A 22,365-nucleotide genomic window follows, 5' to 3' on the forward strand; every position below is an offset into this window, starting at 1 on the left:
AGGAACTCAAATTATTTCGAATTGAAACGGCTGAAAACTTTGGTGTGCTGAGGAAGGAGGTGAGCAATATAAAACTAAATTTCGAAGAATTGAAAACAAGGGTGAATGACGCCGAACAGAGGATTGCAGACAACGAGGACCGAAACATGGATCTGACTAAGGTGCTGTTTCAACTAATGCGCAAACAAAAGTACCTTGAGGAGAAGTGTGTGGTTCTGGAAGGCCGTTCACGGAGAAATCATTTAAGAATTTACTCTGTACCGGAGAAAACAGAAGGAAGTAAAGGTGCACGACATTGGATTTTGGCCGTTATTCGATATGCCGATATTTTCAAACTAATTTTGCCCGATGCCAATACCGATGTATTTGTATTTTTTTTAAGTGCAAAAAAAGCTTATTAAAGCTTCTATTAAGCTGCAGTCCGGCGTTTTTCCTCTTTGTCGCCATCTCTGTTCGAAATCTGCAATTGCAGTCATTCGCGGAATTATCAACTTTACGTGAGTTGTACTTCAACACCCTCGACACGGCACAGCGTGGATGAACACAATGTTTGAGGAGACTGTGAGGCTGTCAGTCACCGCGCTGGTGTGGATACTGTCATTCAGAATCACAGATTATTCTTTTTGGAAGTATGACCAACATAAGAATTTTCACTGGAAAATGTCATCTGAACTAGTGAGAAACATCCACCTTTGTTCTGGTTCTGACATTGCAGTAAATCACGCTGATTAAATCTAACAATCGCTTATAAGTTATTATATCACGCAAAACCGTGCAAATTATACTTTGTTCTCAAATTGTTAATGTTAACAACATCAGCATTTCGTGACTACATGTAATGTCCTTCCGATATGTATCCTTGTTTTCGCATGGGTCCGGTTGCGGTCTCTTTTTTTCTGTAGCCACTCCAAAGTCCGAACGAAGTCTTTTGCATTTTACAGCGGGTGAAACTCTAGTTGTCACAGGTGACTGTCGTTTGAACCTTTCTGGATCCACCATCAAATTGATAAGTTTAATTATATCAAGTGCAGTGAGAAAAGGCTATAAATCTCCACCTCCAACATCCTCACACGCAATATAGCCTACTAGCCGAGGGCATTAAAAACATTATTACAAGCTTACCGCTTTGAATCGAGCTAAGGCAAGCAGATAGTTTTGAACACTGGCTGGTTATGTATTTTCTCAAATATGTATTTTGGATCATTTTTAACCCAAAAAAAGCTATGGACTGCAGCTTTAAAGTTCTCAGTCAAGAGCAGTGAGTGATTTCCTCTTTGTGTTTTGTTGTTTTATTAACATTAAAGGGATGGTTCTCCCAAAAAATTTAATTGTCATTTACTCTCTCAAGTTGTTTTAAACCCAAATAAATTTCTTTCTTCTGTTGAAAATAAAAGTTATTGGAAGAATGTGGCTAACGAAACAGTTGCTGTACTCCAGTGACTTCCATAGTATATTTAAGCACAAGAAAGAAATTAATACAGGTTTGGAACAACATTAGAGGGAGTAAATAATGACAGAATTTTTTATTTCTGGGTGCGGTATCTCTAGGGGTGTTCTTATTTGCAGCTGTCTCATACAAATACATAGTTTCAAAAAAGAGCTCTATTCGGTTTTCTGTGCGCACACACACGACCGAAGCGTGCAGCCATGCACATACAGTAGGTACTCAACCAGAATGCCTATTACCGCCGCGACTCGTGCCGCGGCAAATCCACCGCGGCAAAAATAAACTAGTCGCATTTCAAAGTCCTTCGCGAAATGACCGCCAGGTGGCGCAAAGGGGCATTTAGCAAAACAGCCGCAATTGCTGCATTTTGAAACGGGCTAATGTCAATTAACAGTAAGGATGAAATAGTTGAGACTGATTGAATATGTAAAAAATAAAATAAAAATAAACAAACGAAAGAGAATAGAACAAACCTTTAGAACAAAAAAATAATAATAATAAAAATATAAATAGTTTAACCTATAGGCTAACAGATTCAGTTAAATTAAACGAAAGCAAAACGTAAAGTAAAAGTAGGCTACATTTAAACAGAATATAACAAACTTTTAGAGCAGAACATTTTATGAATCAAAAGTTAAAATAGGCCTCTCTCGCAATTAGGTGCAATGACGCTAAACTATTGAGGAATGAGAGGATTGAAGAAGAGCGCTTCTCTCGTGTGCGCGCACTGACTGCTGAACTACCGAACTTCTGGGAAATTCTCAGTGAGAAAAGTTGTGGTCGAGTGGTAGAACTTAGGTTTCAATAATTTTGATGACACGGGTTCAAATCCTGTCCAAACACGGTAGCCTACTTATAAAATACAATTCCATGCATTTTTCCATTTTACACAAAGGAACAAATATTATCCACAAGATTGACTGAATTTATATCAATCTGTATAATAATTCCAATCGTAATTTCAAAAGCAGTTCTGTTAAAAAAACAGAAAAAAAAAAAAAACTTCATGGGGTTCCATAGGCTACGTTTTTAAAAACATTGTGTAACAAGGTGCGATATGCTGGTGGGGGATTTCCCCCCAGTAATCAATGCTTTGCCTAATTCACCAATAGACCATATCAAATATATATATTATATATATATAAAATATGCAACACGCACGTTTAAACAACAAACAATAAAATCTGAACCGGCGCTTCTGCTCCTGTATTGAGAGATAACATGCAGCGCGTTTCAGTTACGATCCTGGTTCCAGTGGCCTTAATACGTTCATGGCTTTTCAAAATGTCACAAAGCGTTTTGAGATGTTTTTGAATGAAATATTGAAGTTTATAATTAAGTGTTTTGGCACATCACGCCGAGTGGCGCTACGCATTATTCTAAAGTCTGGCATGTTGAAATAGAGTTCAACAAACACGGCGGCGCTTTCCCTTGAATTTATTTTTTCTCATAACAACTAAAAGAACTTTCTAGGATAGAAGCTATCCTACTCTGTAATTTTTGGTCATACAGATAAGATATCGTCTTTTAAAACAGTAAAAGGTGTTTTATGCTAACGATAAAACGTTTTCTCGCTCATGTGAGCGAACACACTGGAGAAACAAACGTTTGGGCATTTCACAGTGAGTAAATTCATGGCCGAGTGGAAGAACTTACGATTCAATTATTTAGATGACACGGGTTCAAATCCCGCACAAACAAGGACTTTTGTCAATTTTATATTACCCTATTAATGCATTTTATATCCTATTATTAATGCAGAGAGATTTGTCTAGTTCTAAAACTCTGTTATGCACCATATAGGCCTAGTTTTTGCTTATATTATAAAAGAAAATTGCCATGCATTTCCATTTTACACTGGAACAAATAGTATCCAACAGAATGACTTAACATCTAATACCAATCGTAATTTCAAAAGCAGTTCTGTAAAAAATAATAATAATAATAAAAAAAATATATATATATATATATAGCCTAGGCCTATATAGCCTATTTTTTGGATTCCCTACATTGCGTTTTTAAAAACATGGTTTTAAGCAAGGTGTGATTTACCAGGGGGGACGGGGATTTCCTTCTGGTCTAAACATCCCTGCTTCTGCTGAATTATTTTAACCCCCCACCCCCTTCCTCCGCAGTAATCAGTGCTAATAGGCTTAGGCTACTTCACCAATAGACCATATAAAATATATAAAATAAAGATATGCAACAGGCACGTTTAAACGACAAACAATAAAATCAAAATCAGCGTTTCAGTTACAGTAGCCTACGTTCGTGGTTCCAGTGGCCTTAATGTAGGCCCACGGCTTTTCAAAATGTCACAAAGCGTTTTGAGATTATTTTGAATGAAATATTGAAGTTTATAGTTTTGGCACATCACGTCGAGTGTCGCTATTGTTCTAAAGTCGGGTTTTATTCTGGCATGTTGAATTAGTGTTCGACAAACGCGGCGGCGCGTTCACTTGGATTTATTTTTCTCATAACAGCTAAAATAACTTAATAGGCTTCTAGTAAACTTTTATTCATATTAGGCTAACAACATTTTAGCAGTCGTCTCTGTCTCCGGGAACTGCTCGTCACAAAACTGAACCGAAAGCCACTTGCCTCAGCTCATGTCTAAAGCCTTTAAATGTCTAAATATTTAATAAATGTTATCTGATTATGTAGCCTAATCCATCTGAAACTGAGAGGTACAGAGGATCTACTTAAACATGTTTAACTATGTGAGCGCTTAAAAATGAGGAAAGGACAAGGCAAGGGGAAAATCTCGCTCTATTAAATAGGCTAAATCGCCCTGAATTAAAATGTAAAAACAAATCAAATAATTTATTTGTCGAAATGTTGCGCTATTGTTTCATTTAAGTTCATAATTATTCTATAAATGTTATTTAGTTTAACAGCAGCACAACGAAGCACTGTGGTTCGAGATTTATTTGAATAAAAAAGAAAAACGTATTGAAATTGAATGATTTATTGAAATTAAATATTTAGTAATAAAGTTTCATGACAGAAATATCACTACATGTAGCTCACATTATTTAATTCCTTCATTATCAACACTTTAATAGCCTAATGCTAATGTCTAATAGCGGTTTAAGTGTGAATTGCGACTTCTTGTTTTAAGTCAGTCTCAGATTCAGAGAGCCTGTGGGGGTTTGGAGGGACAGTGGCTTTATCGTGCGTGCACAATAGGTGTTAATGTTCGTCTTTCATATGGAGATGTCGGATAGCCAGCCCAATGAGCAGGCAAAGGCTAAATTCTTTTAAGGATAAATCTCTCGATGTGTCCAAATGTAGGCCCTATATCTTATTTAATTATAAATATAGTGTATTTTTTGTATTTAAAGTTTTTCACACAAAATTTAAATTAAAGTGTTCAATCCAGTTGTTTCAACTGTTTTTATAGAGTTTTAGAATGTTTGAAGCAGTGTGTATGATTGTCAACAATCTGGCATTATCTAAACATTAACTGTTGACGAAACGAAGCAGATAAAGAGCTCTTTAATTCAACCTCGTTTTATTGTAAGTGAATTCAACAAGGCATGCTGTGTCTTTGAAGCAACAAAGGCAAAATCATTTGTTACAGGTTTTTTTTTTTTTTTTGGAGGGAGACAAAATAAACTTTGCTAAAAAGAGATCCAGCGCAAGAGAGAGGCAAAGAAAAACGCATGTTCTTAATTTATGTCGTTTTGTTCGTTTTGTACTGTTTTAATTGTTTAATTAAGCTGCAATTTATTTGGCAATACAAATTTAAAATGTTGCAAGAATAAGATTCTGTGTTTCTTATTTTGCATCGCAAAGGAAATAAACTCTAAACTCAATGCAACCAGCTGTTTTAAACAAATAAACTGTCCCACTTTATTTAAACCTTAAAAATGTGCAATGGGGTTTCAAACTTAATTAATTTTAGTGTTCTTTTACATTTTCATTTGTTTTTTATATTGAAAGCAATACTATTTAGTTAGTCTGTTATTTTGTGTAGCCAAGTCAACAAAATCAGTCTTTTCTGATTTGTTCAATTTATGGATCTGTTTTGAAAAATTTCTTCCGTTGCTATGGCCGGGTATCACTGTCTATCACCTCAATTTCGTGAATGATTCACAAAACAATAATTTAGCAGATTAAAGACAAGCTTCATTATTTTCATTTTCTGACGCGATCAGCTAATCTTCCCTCATCAGTTTTGTCGTGCAGCGGCTCTACTGGAATGTAGCAAATTTATGTTGTAATGTGCCATTGATAATTTAAACAAAACTCTTGACTTTACATAAGTAAACAGTTAATGAACTCGCTAATAAACAGTTACCTATTGAAGCATCAAGAACGGTAAAACATAAACGAATTCGGCCAACAGCAAATTGGCTCCATTGAGATTCGATCTCAGATCGTTTGAAGCGTAGTGCGGCTCATGTTGTTGCGTTAACCGCTGAGCTATCGTCTGAACGCTGTTAAATATAGTCTTATGCTCTTCCAAACCCTCATTGATAGCCTAATATGTTTCGGTTGCGATGTTTTATGTTGAAATGTTTTCACTTTATTCAATTTAATTTCAGTAGGCCTATTGTGATTATGAATTCGTTTAACTACAAGTTTCACTTGAAATCATCTGTTACCAGCTTTCAATGGCTCTGAATGAGCAGCGGCACTGCGGCAGATTACGCAATAGAGAGAATAAACTGACACTTTTCAAAGTCTGTAATTGTAGCGCCTCTTAGCGGTAAAAGGCAACAAATACACACCAGAATTTTACCGCCGCGGGAGCGGCGGCGGTAAAAGTATTATTCTGGTTGAGTACCCACTGTAAACGCCTATACAGCGCGCGAGGACTGATTGAGCTCTTTTTCGTGGACAAATACACACAACATTATGTCTAAATGTCCGTTTTGGAGAGTATTCATGTAAACTATGTTGGTTATGTCTTAAACAGTTGTGAGAGAATCGGATGTGCATCAGTGCAATTGTATCCGCATGTCATTAGACATGATCCGACGTCTTAAAGTGACTGTGCGTAATAAACCTAATGCGGTCCGTGTCCTTAATATTGATCAAGCAACAAAAGAAAAAGAGAAAAGCATTCACTGGTCGTTAATAGCTTTAATGTTATATTTAATATAATTAGTTCATACAAATAACTATGTCTGCTGCTTGAAAGAATAAAGAATTATGTATGCAAGTAGTTATAAAGAATGCATATATCATTAATTGAAAAGAAGACTGTTCTATTTTAGGAAAAGTGGCTTTATTTAATTTTAAGATATTTTAAGCAGTTAAATCTGTATCTGTATTGCATGTTCAAACTTTAAAATCATTCATATTAACAGGTTAATAGATGTTTTCTCCGGCATGAAGATCTCAATACAAAGACTGAGATGGAGACAGAATTTCCCCCAAATTCTGTGTTCTAGAGAAGTCATATTACACTTTTTAAAGCCCTTTCTCTTAATTACACGTTTCCAGATGATCAGCTATGACACATTACCACTTTGAGATATTTAGTCTCCAGTATATATTTGTTATTGTTTAATCCAACCAACTCAACCAACTCAAAAACGTTTTGAGCTGTATGTATTTTTCTCTTAATTTTCGTATATGTAAAAAAAATAAAAAGGGAAAAAAAAAGATTTATTCTGCATGAATACAAAAAAACTACTAACAACTATAACTATAGATCATAATAACAAAGTACAGAAACAACAGTTTTATTTTGGGACGGTTGACATTCACTTTAGGACGGTTTAAATTGGTTTTCAGGACGGAGGTGAAAAAAGTTAGTCTGGAGCCCTGCTCGAATCAGTCGGCCCATTCTCCTCTGACCTCTAGCATCAACGAGGCATTTTCGCCCACAGGACTTCTTTGTAAACCATAGAAATGGTTGTGCGTGAAAATCCCAGTAACTGAGCAGATTGTGAAATACTCAGACCGGCCCGTCTGGCACCAACAACCATGCCATGCTCAAAATTGCTTAAATCACCTTTCTTTCCCATTCTGACATTCAGTTTGGAGTTCAGGAGATTGTCTTGACCAGGACCACACCCCTAAATGCATTGAAGCAACTGCCATGTGATTGGTTGATTAGATAATTGCATTAATGAGAAATTGAACAGGTGTTCCTAATAATCCTTTAGGTGAGTGTATATCGCGATTAGAACAAATCTCAGTAGGCTATAGCAATATAGTTTGGATGCGTTCATGTAAAAATAATGTTCACTGGTAATGTTCACTCTCACTCCTACTAATGTAGGAGTGAGAGTGAATGAACGCACAGATGAGATGTACATCTGTAGTAAACAACATCGCGCGCGTCTGTGCGTTCATATTTAAACAGTCTTTGTGCAGTTTACAGACACTATTCAATAACGCGATTAGAACAAAGCACTTAAGAATAAACTTACTTCATCAGCTGGATCCGTGCTCCTCGAAATGAAACTATACCAGCACTTCTGAGGTAACTTTTTGGATGTTTTATCCAGCTGATGTGGCCGTTTTCATGGCTTGCCTCGACATTTGCGTTTGAATAGCGCACGCTCTCAGTGGGCGTGGCCACATTAACACGTCATACGCTATAATTAGCTGAAAGGAAAAAGACTGACATCTCTCTCTTTTCATACAGATTACTAGGGCTGGTCCGAATACCATTTGAGCTTCGAAGCTTCGGTAGTAATGAACATCGAATATTCAAAGATTCGGAATCTCTATATGTCTGTCTGTCCGTTTGCATTTTGATTATTTCGAGAACCGTTCCTCCAAACGACTTCACAAGGAGTGCAGTATCGAATTTGGTGCAATATAGATAGACAGGCGAGACGCGACACGATCAGAATTAATAAACTTTTTTTAAACTACAGAACAGCGCAAGCGGGAAGCGCGCGCGCCTCACGCGAGCAGAGCTTATATGCTCTGAGAACGGACACTGCACTAGTGATATAAAACACACACACAGGTCTGTTAACTTAAATATTAGACTACCTTATTAAAAATATTGCTTAAGTTAACAGACCTGTGTGTTTATATCACTAGTGCGTGCAGTGTCCATTCTCGGAGCATATAAGCCCTGCTCGCGTGAGGCGCGCCGCTTCTTTATTTAAAGGGCATATTGCAGGTTATAGGAACCAACGAGTCAATGTATAGAAAAATAATGTAAGAACTAGATTTTCTTTAAAATATTCTTATAAATACGCTACATAAGCTTCTGGAGTTGTTTTTGTGAGAAAATTTTACTTCCGCGTCTGAAAATGGGTGTGGTGGGCGTGACGTAACGGGCGGGAGAGCGGTCGATTCAAACAACAGGAAAACAATGGATCGCAATGACATTTCGGACGCTGAGGAAATACTTACTTGTATGACGGACTACAGCCATACAATTATGAGCCTGCTATGCTGCCAAGAGAGCAGGGACAGGCCAGGATTAATGTTAGACAGAACGGTCAGAGACACATTGAGTTGTGGTGTGAGGAGAACCAGTGGAGAACAGGACAGGTGTCTTGGTGAGAGACGTGCTTATAGATACACGTTCGCTAACGATATACACTGTGCTCACAATATTGTACAGATTATTACCATCGTATATCAGGCCAGCAGACATTAGTATGTTTAGGGTAGATGTATACTATTAAATGTATAAAAACTATACTTGAGTATATTTCTATTGTAAGTTACTAAAAACATACTCAAGTACATTTTTAAAACATATTTTTCATCTGGGTTATAACATAAACAGAAAATGAAAGATTTGAATATTTAATCAACCTAGTAATTTTGTTTTTCAATTACAAGTTGCCTCTATTTAGGGCATGACTACCTATATCACACTATTTGATGCCATTGGTACAGTATACGACGATCAATATTCTTGCTTCAGCATCCCATGTTAAACTCCATCATATCGCCGGGATGATAATCCTCCGATCTGAAGTGAACGCTACACACGATCTGAAGTGAAAGCTACACACGACCGCGTTTCTCGAAGCCGATGCGGAAGAGAAATCCCGTCTCTTCACCTGCACAAACCGCACCAGGCACGAAAGATATACAGCACCGTTTTTCTTGTTATGGAAACCTGTGGACTCGATGTCCTGACAGGCCGGAGTTTTTGCAACCTCCACAAACACAATAATTTACCATGACGATGATAGATTGAAATACAAAAACTACCGAAAACACACTGACTCACGGCCGCTCTCACTGAACACCAGCCTGCTCTGCACTGAGGCGAGGCTGAGGCTCCCTTGCGTGACGTAAAATGACGCGATGTTGAAAAAAAAGCCGTTTTTACGAGCAGTCCAAGAAACGCTCACTTTATCTACTAAATTAGTACCCTTATGTCGTTTTAAAACATTTTAAATCCTGCATTACCTTTTCATATGGTATTTTCATACAAGGTTATATATTAATTTAGTTTTTTTTTTACCTACAATATGCTCTTCAAATCTACCCTACTTTGTCAGTAATTTGTTAGTGAGAAAAATATTAGACTACCTTATTAAAAATATTGCTTTTCTCACTAACAAATTACTGACAAAGTAGGGTAGATTTAAATAAATAAGCGGCGCGCCTCACGTGAGCAGGGCTTTAATGCTCCGAGAACGGACACTGCACGTAGTGATATAAAAAACACACACAGGTCTTTTAACTTAAGCAATATTTTTAATAAGGTATAGTCTTATAATATTTTTCTCACCCACAAAGTAGGGTAGATTTAAATAAATAAAAACGAAATTTAAATAAATAAAAACGAAATTTAAATATAGAAAAACACGGTAGCAATAACAATAACAATTTCAATAACAACATCACAAATTTCAATTTATATTTTGCAGTAGATTAATTTAGATTGATAATAACGGGTAAAAAGGATAATACATTTTGTTTCTATTATTCTATTTTCCACAATGTCAAAGCAACGCAGCTTAAACCAAAACACAAGCTCAGGCATGCACTTCTGTCCATACAAACTCTGCTGTTCTGCGCTCTAGCCAGAGAATACTCCAGTTGCAGGAACACTTTTAGTAGTCCAAAAAGAAGCAAATATTTATTAAGTAGCTAAGTTATATTTTAAGTATTATATTTCACCAGATTTTATAGTGTAAAACATATTCAAGCGCGAATGAGAACCGTTTCGAGGGGGATGCCAGGTGTGCAACAAAAAAAAACACGAATATTCGAATGTTACATTTTCAAATCGAATACCAACCCACCGAACGAATATTCGGGTCCAGCCCTACAGATTACATAAACTGAGAATATTTTTTTTTTATATAAATTACTTAATTTAAAAGAAGAAAATTTCAGCTTCATAACGAAAAATCTTTTGTGCCTGTGTGACGAGTATTTACTGAGTTAGTTAATTTTCAGACGCGTTTCAGAATGAACTTCACTGACAGAGAGAATGCACAAATCGTATCATGTTTATTTTTCTTTATTTGACAAAAAGCAGAACACTTTATTTTTATTGTGAGTATCCACAAAAAAATAGACACTTAACAGGATCTAATGATGTACAACACTTATATGTAAGATCAAAATCAACAGAGTAATTTGAGTCTCTTTTGCACTGATAAGGAAAAAAGTGAGCTCGTCGCGCCGGCGCGATAGCCGACCCCAGAGGGTTAAGGACAAGCGGCAGCATATTATAGATACTGTCTCTTTAAGAGCTGCATGTGACGCACATACACGCATTTGACAAGCAGATTTTCTCTGTTTGCTTTCACTTTAGACATAACCAACTTTGTTTATGTAAACCTTGTGTGTATTTGACAGTATTAGCGCAATAAGACTCGAAAGATAACGTAGTCCAGTATGCAGGCGCTGTGACAGGCTTTTAGTTCCTGTGAGCGTCGGATGTACGCGCTCAGAAAAGCGCATGTTAGAACAGCGCATCAGCACTTGAATGACATGTTTAACTAGCAAGACTTTGACGCACATGCAAATAATGAACTTTTGTGAATTGCAGTGTCCCGTGAGTGTAACTCTACCTCTGTGTTTACATGTGATGTGAATGTACGTCGCATAGTACAGTATGTTGAGATGAAGGCGCCAGAATTGAACTGATAGAATGCACGATACTATGATTTTTCTTCAAAAGCAGATCGTGGAGACATTTTAATCGTCCACGACCAAAAACCGCGATTGACGCACACCCCTAGTTGGAAGTTTAAGTAAGAAACACGCCAACCTATCGGTTGGCGTGAAGAAACATAAGAAACACGCCAACCTATCGGCAAGGCTCATCGGCAGTAATATTAATATCTGCCGATGCCGACGATGGTCATTTTAAGCTTTTATCGGCTGATACCGATGTTGTCCCGATATCATCGTGCATCCCTAGAAGTAATATGATTGAGTTTATAGAAAAACTTATTCGTGAGCAGCTTAATATCAGGGAAGAGATTTACATTGAGAGGGCACATCGCGCTGCAGCAACAGGTGTCTCCACGGGACGCGCCACGGACTTCACCAGATCAATCATTATTTGTTTCCGCAGTTTTAAGGAGAAACAACGAGTGCTTCATGCTGCATGGTCTCTAAAGGACATTCGGATCAAGGATCAACAGATATATTTTGATGAGATATTTTGACCGACGTTTTTAAGGAGCGCGTAAAATACAGGAGCGCAAGGAAACAACTCCAGGAGCGAAAAATCAAGTCTCGCATTCCCTACCCCGCAAAACTCATGCTGTTTCTGCAGGATGGAAAGACTACGATTTTTGAAAATCCACGAAAAGCAGCTGAGGGTCTAAAGGACTTTGGCGCAATGATGGAAGTCCCAAGACAAGAGCCGGATTGGTGCGGGCTGTAGGATGGCAGTCCCCCTGCAGTAGGAGCAAACATGCTCCCGCCGGGGAAATAACAGCTAACGTTGAATCTCTTCAACTTTCCTTGGACAGTTATGAAAATGATAAGACACACGACGAATAAGGTATGTGGAGATTACATTGTGGCAAGCGCTAATTTGTATAATTGAGGCAATGTGCGCAGTGTGTGAACATACCCTTATACAAGCTGAAAATTCAGAAGGATGCATCTATGACCATGATGAACTGGACTCGGAGTCAAATTTATTTCCAAACATAAATGATATATGTAAATATTATACAGACACAGAATTTACTAGTAATATAGAAACGGCTGGTTCATTTTCTCTTATTCATTTGAATTGTAGAAGCCTGTATTCAAATTTTAGTAAAATATATGATTAGTTGAACACATTACAAAATAAATGTACTGTTATAGCTTTGTCTGAGACTGGTTTAACGGATGAGAAAGGTATGGAATTTCATTTTGAGGGTTATGAATTGTTTTATGTTAATCAGATTAATAAGAGAGGAGGAGGGGTTGCTCTATATGTTAGTAGTGATCTGAAATGCAAAACAATTGAGTGTATGACTACTGCAACAGAAGATTTAATGGAATGTTTAACTGTTGATATCGAAATGAAGAAACAGAGGAATATTGTTGTTACATGCATATATAGAACTCCAGGGTCTAGCATTACAGTATTTAATAACAAGCTGGAGCAATTATTAGTTGGGATGAATGAAAATAAAGTGTCTATAATTTGTGGGGATTTCAATATAAATCTCTTTAATGTGTCTAATCATACTAGTAGTTTAGATTTTCTTGATTTAATGTATAGCAGAGGCCTTTATCCTACCATTACTAGGCCTAGCCAAATAACTTCCAGTTGTGCCACATTAATTGATAACATTTTTGTAAATATAATTGAAAAAACGGTCAAAAGTGGTCTTTTGATAAATGATACAACTGATCATTTACCGATATTTGTAACTTACTTTTGTGAAGTAAAAATAAATAAATAAAAGTCTAGTAAAGTTATTAGGTTAAGAACTGAGGAAAGACTAAATAGATTTAGGGATGATCTTATGAAAGAACAATGGTACAATGTTTATAGTACAAATATGCTTATGAATTATTTTTTTTAAAGTATCTATGGTTAAATAATAAAAATTCCCCAATAAAAATATTAATAATAATAAAAATAATTCGTTACATTTATATAGCGCTTTTTCTGGGACCTCAAAGCGCTTCACATATGGAAGGGGGAATCTCCTCAACCACCACCAATGTGCAGCATCCACCTGGATGATGCGACGGCAGCCATATTGCGCCAGAACGCCCACCACACACCAGCTTACTGGTGGAGAGGAGACAGAGTGATGAAGCCAATCAATATATGGGGATGATTAGGAGGCCATGATGGACAGAGGCCAAGGGGCAAATTTGGCCAGGACACCGGGGTTACACCCCTACTCTTTTTCGAAGGACATCCTGGGATTTTTAATGACCACGGAGAGTCAAGACCTCAGTTTAACGTCTCATCCGAAGGATGGTGCTCTTTGACAGTATAGTGTCCCCGTCACTACACTAGGGCGTTAGGACCCACAGGGTAAGCGCCCCCTGCTGGCCTCACTAACACCTCTTCCAGCAGCAACCTGGTTTTCTCAGGAGATCTCCCATCCAGATACTAACCAGGCTCAGCCCTGCTTAGCTTCAGTGGGCAACCAGTCTTGGGCTACAGGGAGATATGGCTGCTGGTATATAATATATACATATACATATATATATTAGGGCTGTCAGTTAAACGCGTTATTAACGGCGTCAATTTTTTATTGCGCGATTAACGGTCTTTTTGGCCAAGCAAACTTTGTAGTTTTTTTCACATGCTTTTGCAACAGGACGCGGCATGCGCGGCGCTGCGCTATGAAACCCATTCATTTCAATGGCTTGCGCCGCGCGAGGACGTTATTGCTTCATCGACCAAAGCGCAAGCGGATCCAGCTAGACCGGAAACAAAACAACAGGCACGCCGCACACACTTGTTTGGGCTTGCGAGCCGGCCAAATAGTTGGTTAACGTTACGTTTTGAGTGGATGACGAGCGCGAGACGCCGAAATGGATGACAATAAGATTCTGAATGGAAAGTTTACTTTTAAAAAGTTGCCAAATGGTTCCATTGACAAGACCAAAGTGATCTGTGTGTTTTGTCGTTGTGCATCATCGCAGCACGTCCAGTCTGAAATACCACTTGATGGCCAAGCACACACACACACACACACACACACACACACACACACACACAGCTGATGCGAATTCTCCGCCCCCCTCGGCAATATCAGGACCTCGTAAGTATTTCTTTCACCCTTTTATTGATGGACAGTGTTACATTGTGTGAGAGATTATTTGCTCCAAGTGAGAATGTTAGTGTGAAATTGAACACAGTATATGCCAATGTTGTTTTCAATAAAAAAAGCATTTGCACAAAGCAAGCCGATCCACTTTTCCATGTTAATAAGAGCATTAAAATGAGAAAAAATAATGGGACAAAAAGAAATCAAGAGACATTTAGAATAAATAAAAATGTGCGATTAATTGCGAGTTAACTATGACATTAATGCGATTAATCGCGATTAAATATTTTAATCATTTGACAGCACTAATATATATATATATAATATTGAATGATAAAGCAAGAAATAATAAAAAACCTTGGTTAACGAAGGGTATATTGAAATCTTGTAAAAAGAAGAATAAGCATTATTGGGACTTTGTAAAATATTGGACAATAAATGCAGAAAAAAAATATAAAGCCTATAAAAATAAGCTGACTACTATAATGAGACGTGCAAAGAAAGATTATTATATAAACTTGTTGATGGACAATAAAAGTAATATCAAAAGAATGTGGAAAGTCTTAAGGGAGGTTATGGGCAGTAAAGTGAATTATTGTCAGCCATTATACTTAATGAATGAACAGAACGTCGAGATAAGTGGTGAAAAAATGGCTGATGAATTTAATTTAATGCTGGTCCAAATCTTGCCAAAACTATACCACTACATAATGAAAATAAAAGCTGGACAGGTGAAAGCAGAGTCATGCAATCTCTTTTTTTATGAAGTTAGTGAGAGTTTAATTTAGAGACAGTAGAAATAATTTCAACGTAAACATTCATGCGATAGTGAGGGCTTAGATATGTATATTGTCAAAGAAACTATACATTGCATTATTAGACCATTAAAATATATAATCAATTTGTCTTTTAATACAGGTTTCTTTCCAGATAAAATGAAGGTAGCTTAAATTATTCCCCTTTTTAAATCTGGTGATAGGCATAGTCTCATAAATTATAGGCCTATATCTTTGCTTTCTCAATTTTCAAAAATTCTGGAGAAGCTTTTTGTTAAAAAATTGGATTATTTTCTTGAAAGACATTCTTTGATACATGATAATCAGTTTGGGTTTCGAAGCACCCGCTCAACAGCTATGGCTTTGATGAAAATCACAGAGGACATTATTACAGAATTGGAGAATAATTTTTTTTTTTTTTAATCACACAGTTGGTGTTTTTATTGAACTTAAAAAGGCCTTCGACACTCTTGATCATGGTATATTGATATCTAAATTACAGACATATGGAATTAGAGGTGTAGTATTAAACTGCATTATTAGTTACTTAGAAAATAGACAACAATATGTAGAGTATATAGGCCATGAACCTAAGTTGGAAATAATACAGTGTCGAGTCCCTAAAGGCTCTGTGCTGGGGCCTAAATTATTTACTTTATATATAAATGATCTCTGTGATGAATCAAAGATTTTACGTTTTGTTCTTTTTGCGGACGATACAAATTTTTTTCTATCGGGGAAGAACATAAAAATATTAATGAAAACTATTGAACAAGAATTGGTCCTACTTCAGAAATGGTTTAATAAAAATAAACTGTCGTTAAATTTAAGTAAAACAAAATTAATGTTGTTTACAAATCAAAAATGCCCTGAAAATGTTCGTTTGACTTTAAATGGAATAACTATTGAGAGAGTGTCAGAATTTAAGTTTTTAGGAGTACTCATTGATGAAAAATGTAAATGGAAGTCACACATAGCTTATGTAAGAAATAAAATTAGTAAAAACATTACTGTTTTGAGTCAAGTTAAGTTTATGTTAAATTATAAGGCAATGAGAATCCTATATCGTTCCTTTATTTTTGCCATATTTTATGTATTGTTTGGAGATATGGGGTAATTCTTATTTCACTAAATTTAATGCCCTTATTTATTTAGCAAAAAAGGGCCATAAGAATAATTAATGGAGTTGCTCCAAGAGAACATACTACAGGACTGTTTCTGGAGTCAGGCCTACTCAAATTGAAGGATTTGGTTGCTTTACAAACTTTATTAGTTGTTCATAAAGCAAAACACTGTCTGTTACCGCATGGACTGCAAACCCTTTTTACTGTAAATAGTGAGACAAGCAGAAGAAATAATGACTTTAAACAACCTTTTGCTGGAAATACCCTCAAACAAATGTGTGTTTCAGTTTCTGGTGTGAAAAGATGGAATTTTCTAGAAAATGATCTAAAATGTTGTTCCAATATTCTACAATTTAAATACAAGTATAAACAGAAGATACTTAATTTGTATAAAGATGAATGTAAAAATTGTTAAAAAATTATAACAACAATGATGGTCTCGTCGTTGTTTTCGTTGCCAGAGTTGTCATCATTACAACATTGTTGTTTTTGTTTGTTTAGTGTTGTCGTGTAAGCAGAATTAAAAATAAAAAATAATTGTTAAATTTGAAAGTAGATTATATCTGGTCTGGGCTATTTTGTTATTTTTTGTTCTTGTTATCTTTTGTCATGTCGGTGAGGCCATCTAATTTGTAACTTTTTTATTATAAGAATGGGGTAGGAGTTTATAAGATTTTTTTTTCTTCATCCTACTCCTGTTCTTCTTGTCATGGAATGTATTTTTTGTTGTGTTTGTTGGATTTGTTAAATTGTTGTTGTGGCATTTCATGTTGCATTACCATGAAAAGAGAATACATAAATAAATGAAATTAAATATGAGATCGATTTGAGTGTGTTCAAAGTTGTTATAATGCTACTCTTTACATTTGCTCGGCGGCTACTATATGAGACACTGCAGTGAGCTAGATTGATATTAGTGGTAAACATGGTAAATATGGTACTTGCGGTAAATCAAGAAAACGAGATTTAAACAAAAAGACTAACTGTGTTGAGATTAGGGGTGTAAATCGGAGCCTTAATGACGATTTGATACGATACCGATTTCTTAAGCCAACGATTCAATGATTTTCGATACTTCAGAATTCCCCGCGATATGATTCAATACTAGATATTTTTACATGATATCTATTAAGTTTCAAATAAATCAACAAAAAAAAAAAAGGCCTTTTATTGAGAATACAGAAACAGTATTTGTGGCGAGCAGGACGCGGCCGACGTGAGAGTACGGCGCGTGAGTGTTAAAGGTACAATATGTAGGAATTTTGTAATAAAATATCCAAAATTCACTTGCACAGTGTGATATATTTCCTGCAGTTGTGTACTTACAATATCCCAAAAGTCTCCAAAGATTTTTTAATTTCAGAGAAATTCCCATTTTAAATAAGGGGCCGTCCCGGAAAAAAAATGTCGCCTGTCAATGACGCAATATCCGCGCTTTCCTCGATTTCCACTCGTACTGCCATAGCCATGACGTAACCATGGTGACAGGCGTGGACAACTGTGTAGTGCGTAACGTTTAGCTGCACGCTGTTGTTGTTTTCGTTCAAACATTATGGACCATGGCAAGCAGACTTTGGGACAAAAAAGGAGAACTAAAATGAGGATCAATATCAGCGTGGCGTTTTCGAGATGCTGAGAGCTCCACGTCCGTGACTAATTTGGAGCAACACCGCTCTTGCATATACTTTATTAGACAGGTGAGCAAATGTACATAAAACAAAAGGATGTATCTGTGTTTCCTGGCAACACATGCAACTGTCAATAATATCAATTATAAACAATGCGAGATACATAGGCCTATATGACGTGACAGATCAATCATTATGCATATGTTGATTCACCTCAAAAACTATCAAGTGATCGTTATGCTGATGAAAATTCACAGTTATATTGCTCTTTGTACTTTGGTAATGCTTTTTATCACTTGTGTTTTGACCGAGATTATGGCAGTGCAATTAAATACAATCGGATATGTGTTGTTAAACAATATTTAGCCATTCCTTGCAAATGTTCGTTCAAATTTACTTTGAGTACGATTGGTTTGAACACGTAAAACAACACGGCATTAACCATAAACATGTAAAACTGCGCTGCATTAACCCAACAAATCATTTGACAAATAGCTGTAACAGGATAATGTAGCATAACATTTCGCGTTCCTTGCAGTTAATTCATTATGGTGACATAAAATATTGCGATCAGACTTACAGGTAATACAAAAACAAATAAATTACCTCATCCATGATTATGATTCATTAATTCCATAACATCTCTGGATGGTGAAAACGACATCTCCCATCGTTCAACTCTCCCTCATAGCGTCACCAAGCTTCGCCTTTGTTATTGTTGGTAACTGCGCCCTCTTGTGGTGAAAAATTCCAACATATTGTACCTTTAATGAACGTCACCTGTGAGACGCACCGGTCTCTCGATCTTCAGCGTCGTCGCTTTTTATGCTTCCGCTCCTCCGTGAGAGATGCGAGACCGGTGCGTCTCACAGGTGACGTTCATTAACACTCACACCACCGGCCTCGAGCCGTTCTCTCACGTCGGCCGCATCCTGCTCGCCACAGTATTCTATTCACATAATGTGTATGTTAAACTATAGCAGTCTTCTTTGCAAACAGCAACATCTCTTACCACTGCTCCATCTGTTTTCCTGAAGCCAAAATACTTCCACACCCATGACTTGATGCCGCCTGGAGTGTGTAACATTTCACTTTCATTGCCAGCTCGCTCTGACGGTTCCATCGCTCTTGAAAGTCAGACTCAACAATGTGTGTGAACATAGATAGACTGTGAAACGTAAGTAACACGTGTGAAGTAGAAGACAATAATGAGGTTAGCGCCACCCGCAGCTTAGGAATAGGTTGTACGCATATGTCGGAGCGGATGCTGAAAATAGACAGGCGAACAGACAGGCGGCAAAATAAACACATTAATCGATACTCTTGCGGATGCATCGAATCGTCGGCTGTATAATCGATGGATCGATACGAATCGATTAATATTTACACCCCTAGTTGAGATGTATAACAATGACTAGTTTTCTGTCAATGAATGTATCCAAACAGTTGCTCACCTGTCTAATAAAACACATAATATATTAAAGCGTCTTTTATGTTTCCATGGTCCCTGCAAAATAAGTCGGAAACCGAGGGTAACGCGGGAATTATGTCATTGATAGGTGATGCAAGGACACGATCCGTGTCCTGGTTTAAACTTAGAAACATTTGGGATAATGTAAGTACACAAATCAACAAAATATATAACATTTATTACACATTCTAGTGTTTTTTGGATATTTTGATCCAAAAATCTTACATAGTGTGCCTTTAATAATTACAGTTGTTAAAATTCCTGACAATAGAAAGCAAGTGTTGAAAATAAAGTGACAAGAATAATAATGATTAAATGTTGATAAAGCATTAGGTGTGTACCTGGGGTGTACTGGGTCCCTGTAGATTTGAGGAATTCTTGTGCAGATCCCAGGATGACGTTGCAGTCTCGGTCTGTGCACAGGAAGAGCCCCACCAGCGTGCGCCCGTCTGTCATCCGAATCCTCATGCTCTTATTGAGGAGGTTATCCAGCTTGCACCGAGCCAGCGAATAAGCAGACTCGTCCACCTGAGACACAACATGTTTGACATCAACAAAAAATGGTAAAACATATTGATCCAATTCAATGGGGTCAGAATATTTAGCCACATATAATTGTTCTTTTCAAAAAGAATAATCTATCATAAGGCAGGTCATTTTGAAAACAAAAAGTATTTGATTAAAAATGTATCCTAATAAAGGCACTGACAAACTAATCAGTCATAGTGCTTGCTAGCAATAGCGTCAGCGCTAATATTTCACTGGCTCCATGTGACAACATATTCAGACCTCAGTTTGCATTTCCGTGCCGTTCTCTTCGCTCTCTGTTGCCATTCGAGCCTTTTTGGTATTGCAATTTTGTATAAATGCGACCCAAATGGGAAAGAGATGGAGAGAGTTAGCACTACTCCAACAAAGATGTATCTTCTTCAGGTCGTACAATCTGCTGTAAATATTACGTTTGAACAAAGTAACAGCGCCCCAGGTGAAGTGGCGTGCACACTGCTGTTTCGAAGCCAGCGCAATAACGACATCTGTTAAACCGTTTAAAATAAAAAAATTAAAATTATATAATCAAGAATTAGAAAGGGTGAAACATTTTAACTTTTTAGGATTATGGTTTGATGAAAGGGGGCTGTACACATAGAAAAACTAATAAACAAATGTAAGAAAATATTAAATGTAAGGAGGTGCTTAGTTTGAGGTGAATGGGAAGCAGACAGAATGGCTTTGAAGGCCATATACATGGGACTAATTAGATCAATATAGATCATGGATGTGTGGTGTAGGCCTATTACCAACAATTCAGAATACTTCCTGACGCTACAGTAGATTTCACAATATTAGAAAGAAAAACAGGGAGTCTGTGTTCAACTCATATATCAAGAATAGGCTACATTGGTAATAATTACCATGGTTATGTTCAGATATGCATCAAAGAATTAAGCTGATAGAATCGGAGTATCATTTATTGTTCCAGAATGTAATATCAGAGTGGGGAAAGGATCAATCAGTATACACAGGAGAAATGCTTGCATAGCATTACTGTGGATAAACGATATAAGAGCTAGAACTAAGAACTCTTCATTGTTAACCAGTTTACAGTGCAGTAATTCAAACAGCAGACCAGATATTTTGATAGAGATGAGAGAAACACTATACAGAATAAAAATTGATGGGGCTTATGGTGGTATTTTTCTGGATACCAGCACATAATGGGTTTAAAGGAAATTAAATGGTTGATAAAATAGCAAGTTACAAAAAGTAATCACATTGATTTTACAGTTAGCATCAGCAAGGCAGAAATCAAGAGCATTATTAAAAAGAGATTAGGAGAAGGAAAAATGGGAAGAAACAAGAAAAGGGCAATGGTTTCGCAGGATTCAAAGTAGGGATTGGGAGAAAAGTGGAAAGGAAAGTGGGAGAAATTAGGTATACATGAAGGAATTGGAGGGATGAAATAATAATATCGAGGCTTCGGTTTTGGACACACTGGATTACCTATTGGAACACCGTTCAAAATAGGTAAACTTAATAGGTAAAACCTGGGGGGGGGGATTGCTGGAAGAGACAGTAGAACATGCTCCGATATATTGTCAGAAATATGAAAGAGAAAGAAGATATTTGATCCAAAAATTTGGAGATGATAATACGCTTTGATTTAATAGATCCTCTACGGAAAGAGTCAAAAGATATTAGATAGTTATAATTTATTGTTTCAATATCTTAGAGAGACTAATTTAAGTGATATTGATTTTTTTTTTTAAACAATGTAGTAGACATTCTGATCCACACCAATTGGTGGCGGTAATGCACCAATACCTTGTTTGCCAACCACCAATAAACCCTAAGAAGAAGAAGAAGAAGCCGTTTAAATCAATGCAATTGGCCTATTTCACAAAAATGGCCGCCGAGACCGGAAGTGGTAAACTCTTTTCCGGTGAAAGGAGAAGGGTCTGGCTGCAGACTGTGGGCGATTGGAGCTCCACTCTCAAACAGGAAATACGTCACCTCCACTTCGCGGGGGCGGGGCGGAGTAAATTCGCGGGGTTTTTACATTCCATACTTCGCTGTGGGGAAACATCAGCGATTTTCTCCCCTTCTATTCAGGTATTAATTCTAATGATTTTTTTAAATATAATGTTTGTAGAGTGTGCAGATGTGAGTATTATATTGATTGCTTGTTAATTTAAATGTTTGACATTTTTTTAGTTAAGAGATGCACGAACGCAAATCTCCATTTTGAGCATTATTTAATGGCCCGAGACCACATAGAT

At 36.8% G+C, this 22,365-nt stretch overlaps 1 protein-coding gene across 1 annotated transcript in view; it reads right to left on the reverse strand.

The window, feature by feature from the left end:
• Positions 1-20,542, reverse strand: part of naa38 (N-alpha-acetyltransferase 38, NatC auxiliary subunit) — a 94,053-nt gene extending 73,511 nt beyond the window's left edge. The window contains exons 1-2 of the mRNA XM_056235930.1: positions 20,378-20,542; positions 19,930-20,116 (exon numbers count right to left, since the gene is read on the reverse strand). Of these exons, the coding sequence (XP_056091905.1) occupies positions 19,930-20,116; positions 20,378-20,422 (232 nt within the window). The 5' untranslated portion in view covers positions 20,423-20,542. The remainder of the gene's footprint in view (positions 1-19,929; positions 20,117-20,377) is intronic.
• Between the last annotated feature and the right edge of the window lie 1,823 nt (positions 20,543-22,365).

The sequence above is a fragment of the Rhinichthys klamathensis genome, unplaced genomic scaffold (assembly GCF_029890125.1).
Source record: "Rhinichthys klamathensis goyatoka isolate OS25496 unplaced genomic scaffold, OSU_Roscu_1.1 h1tg000019l_1, whole genome shotgun sequence".
NCBI classification, from domain to species: Eukaryota; Metazoa; Chordata; class Actinopteri; order Cypriniformes; family Leuciscidae; genus Rhinichthys; species Rhinichthys klamathensis.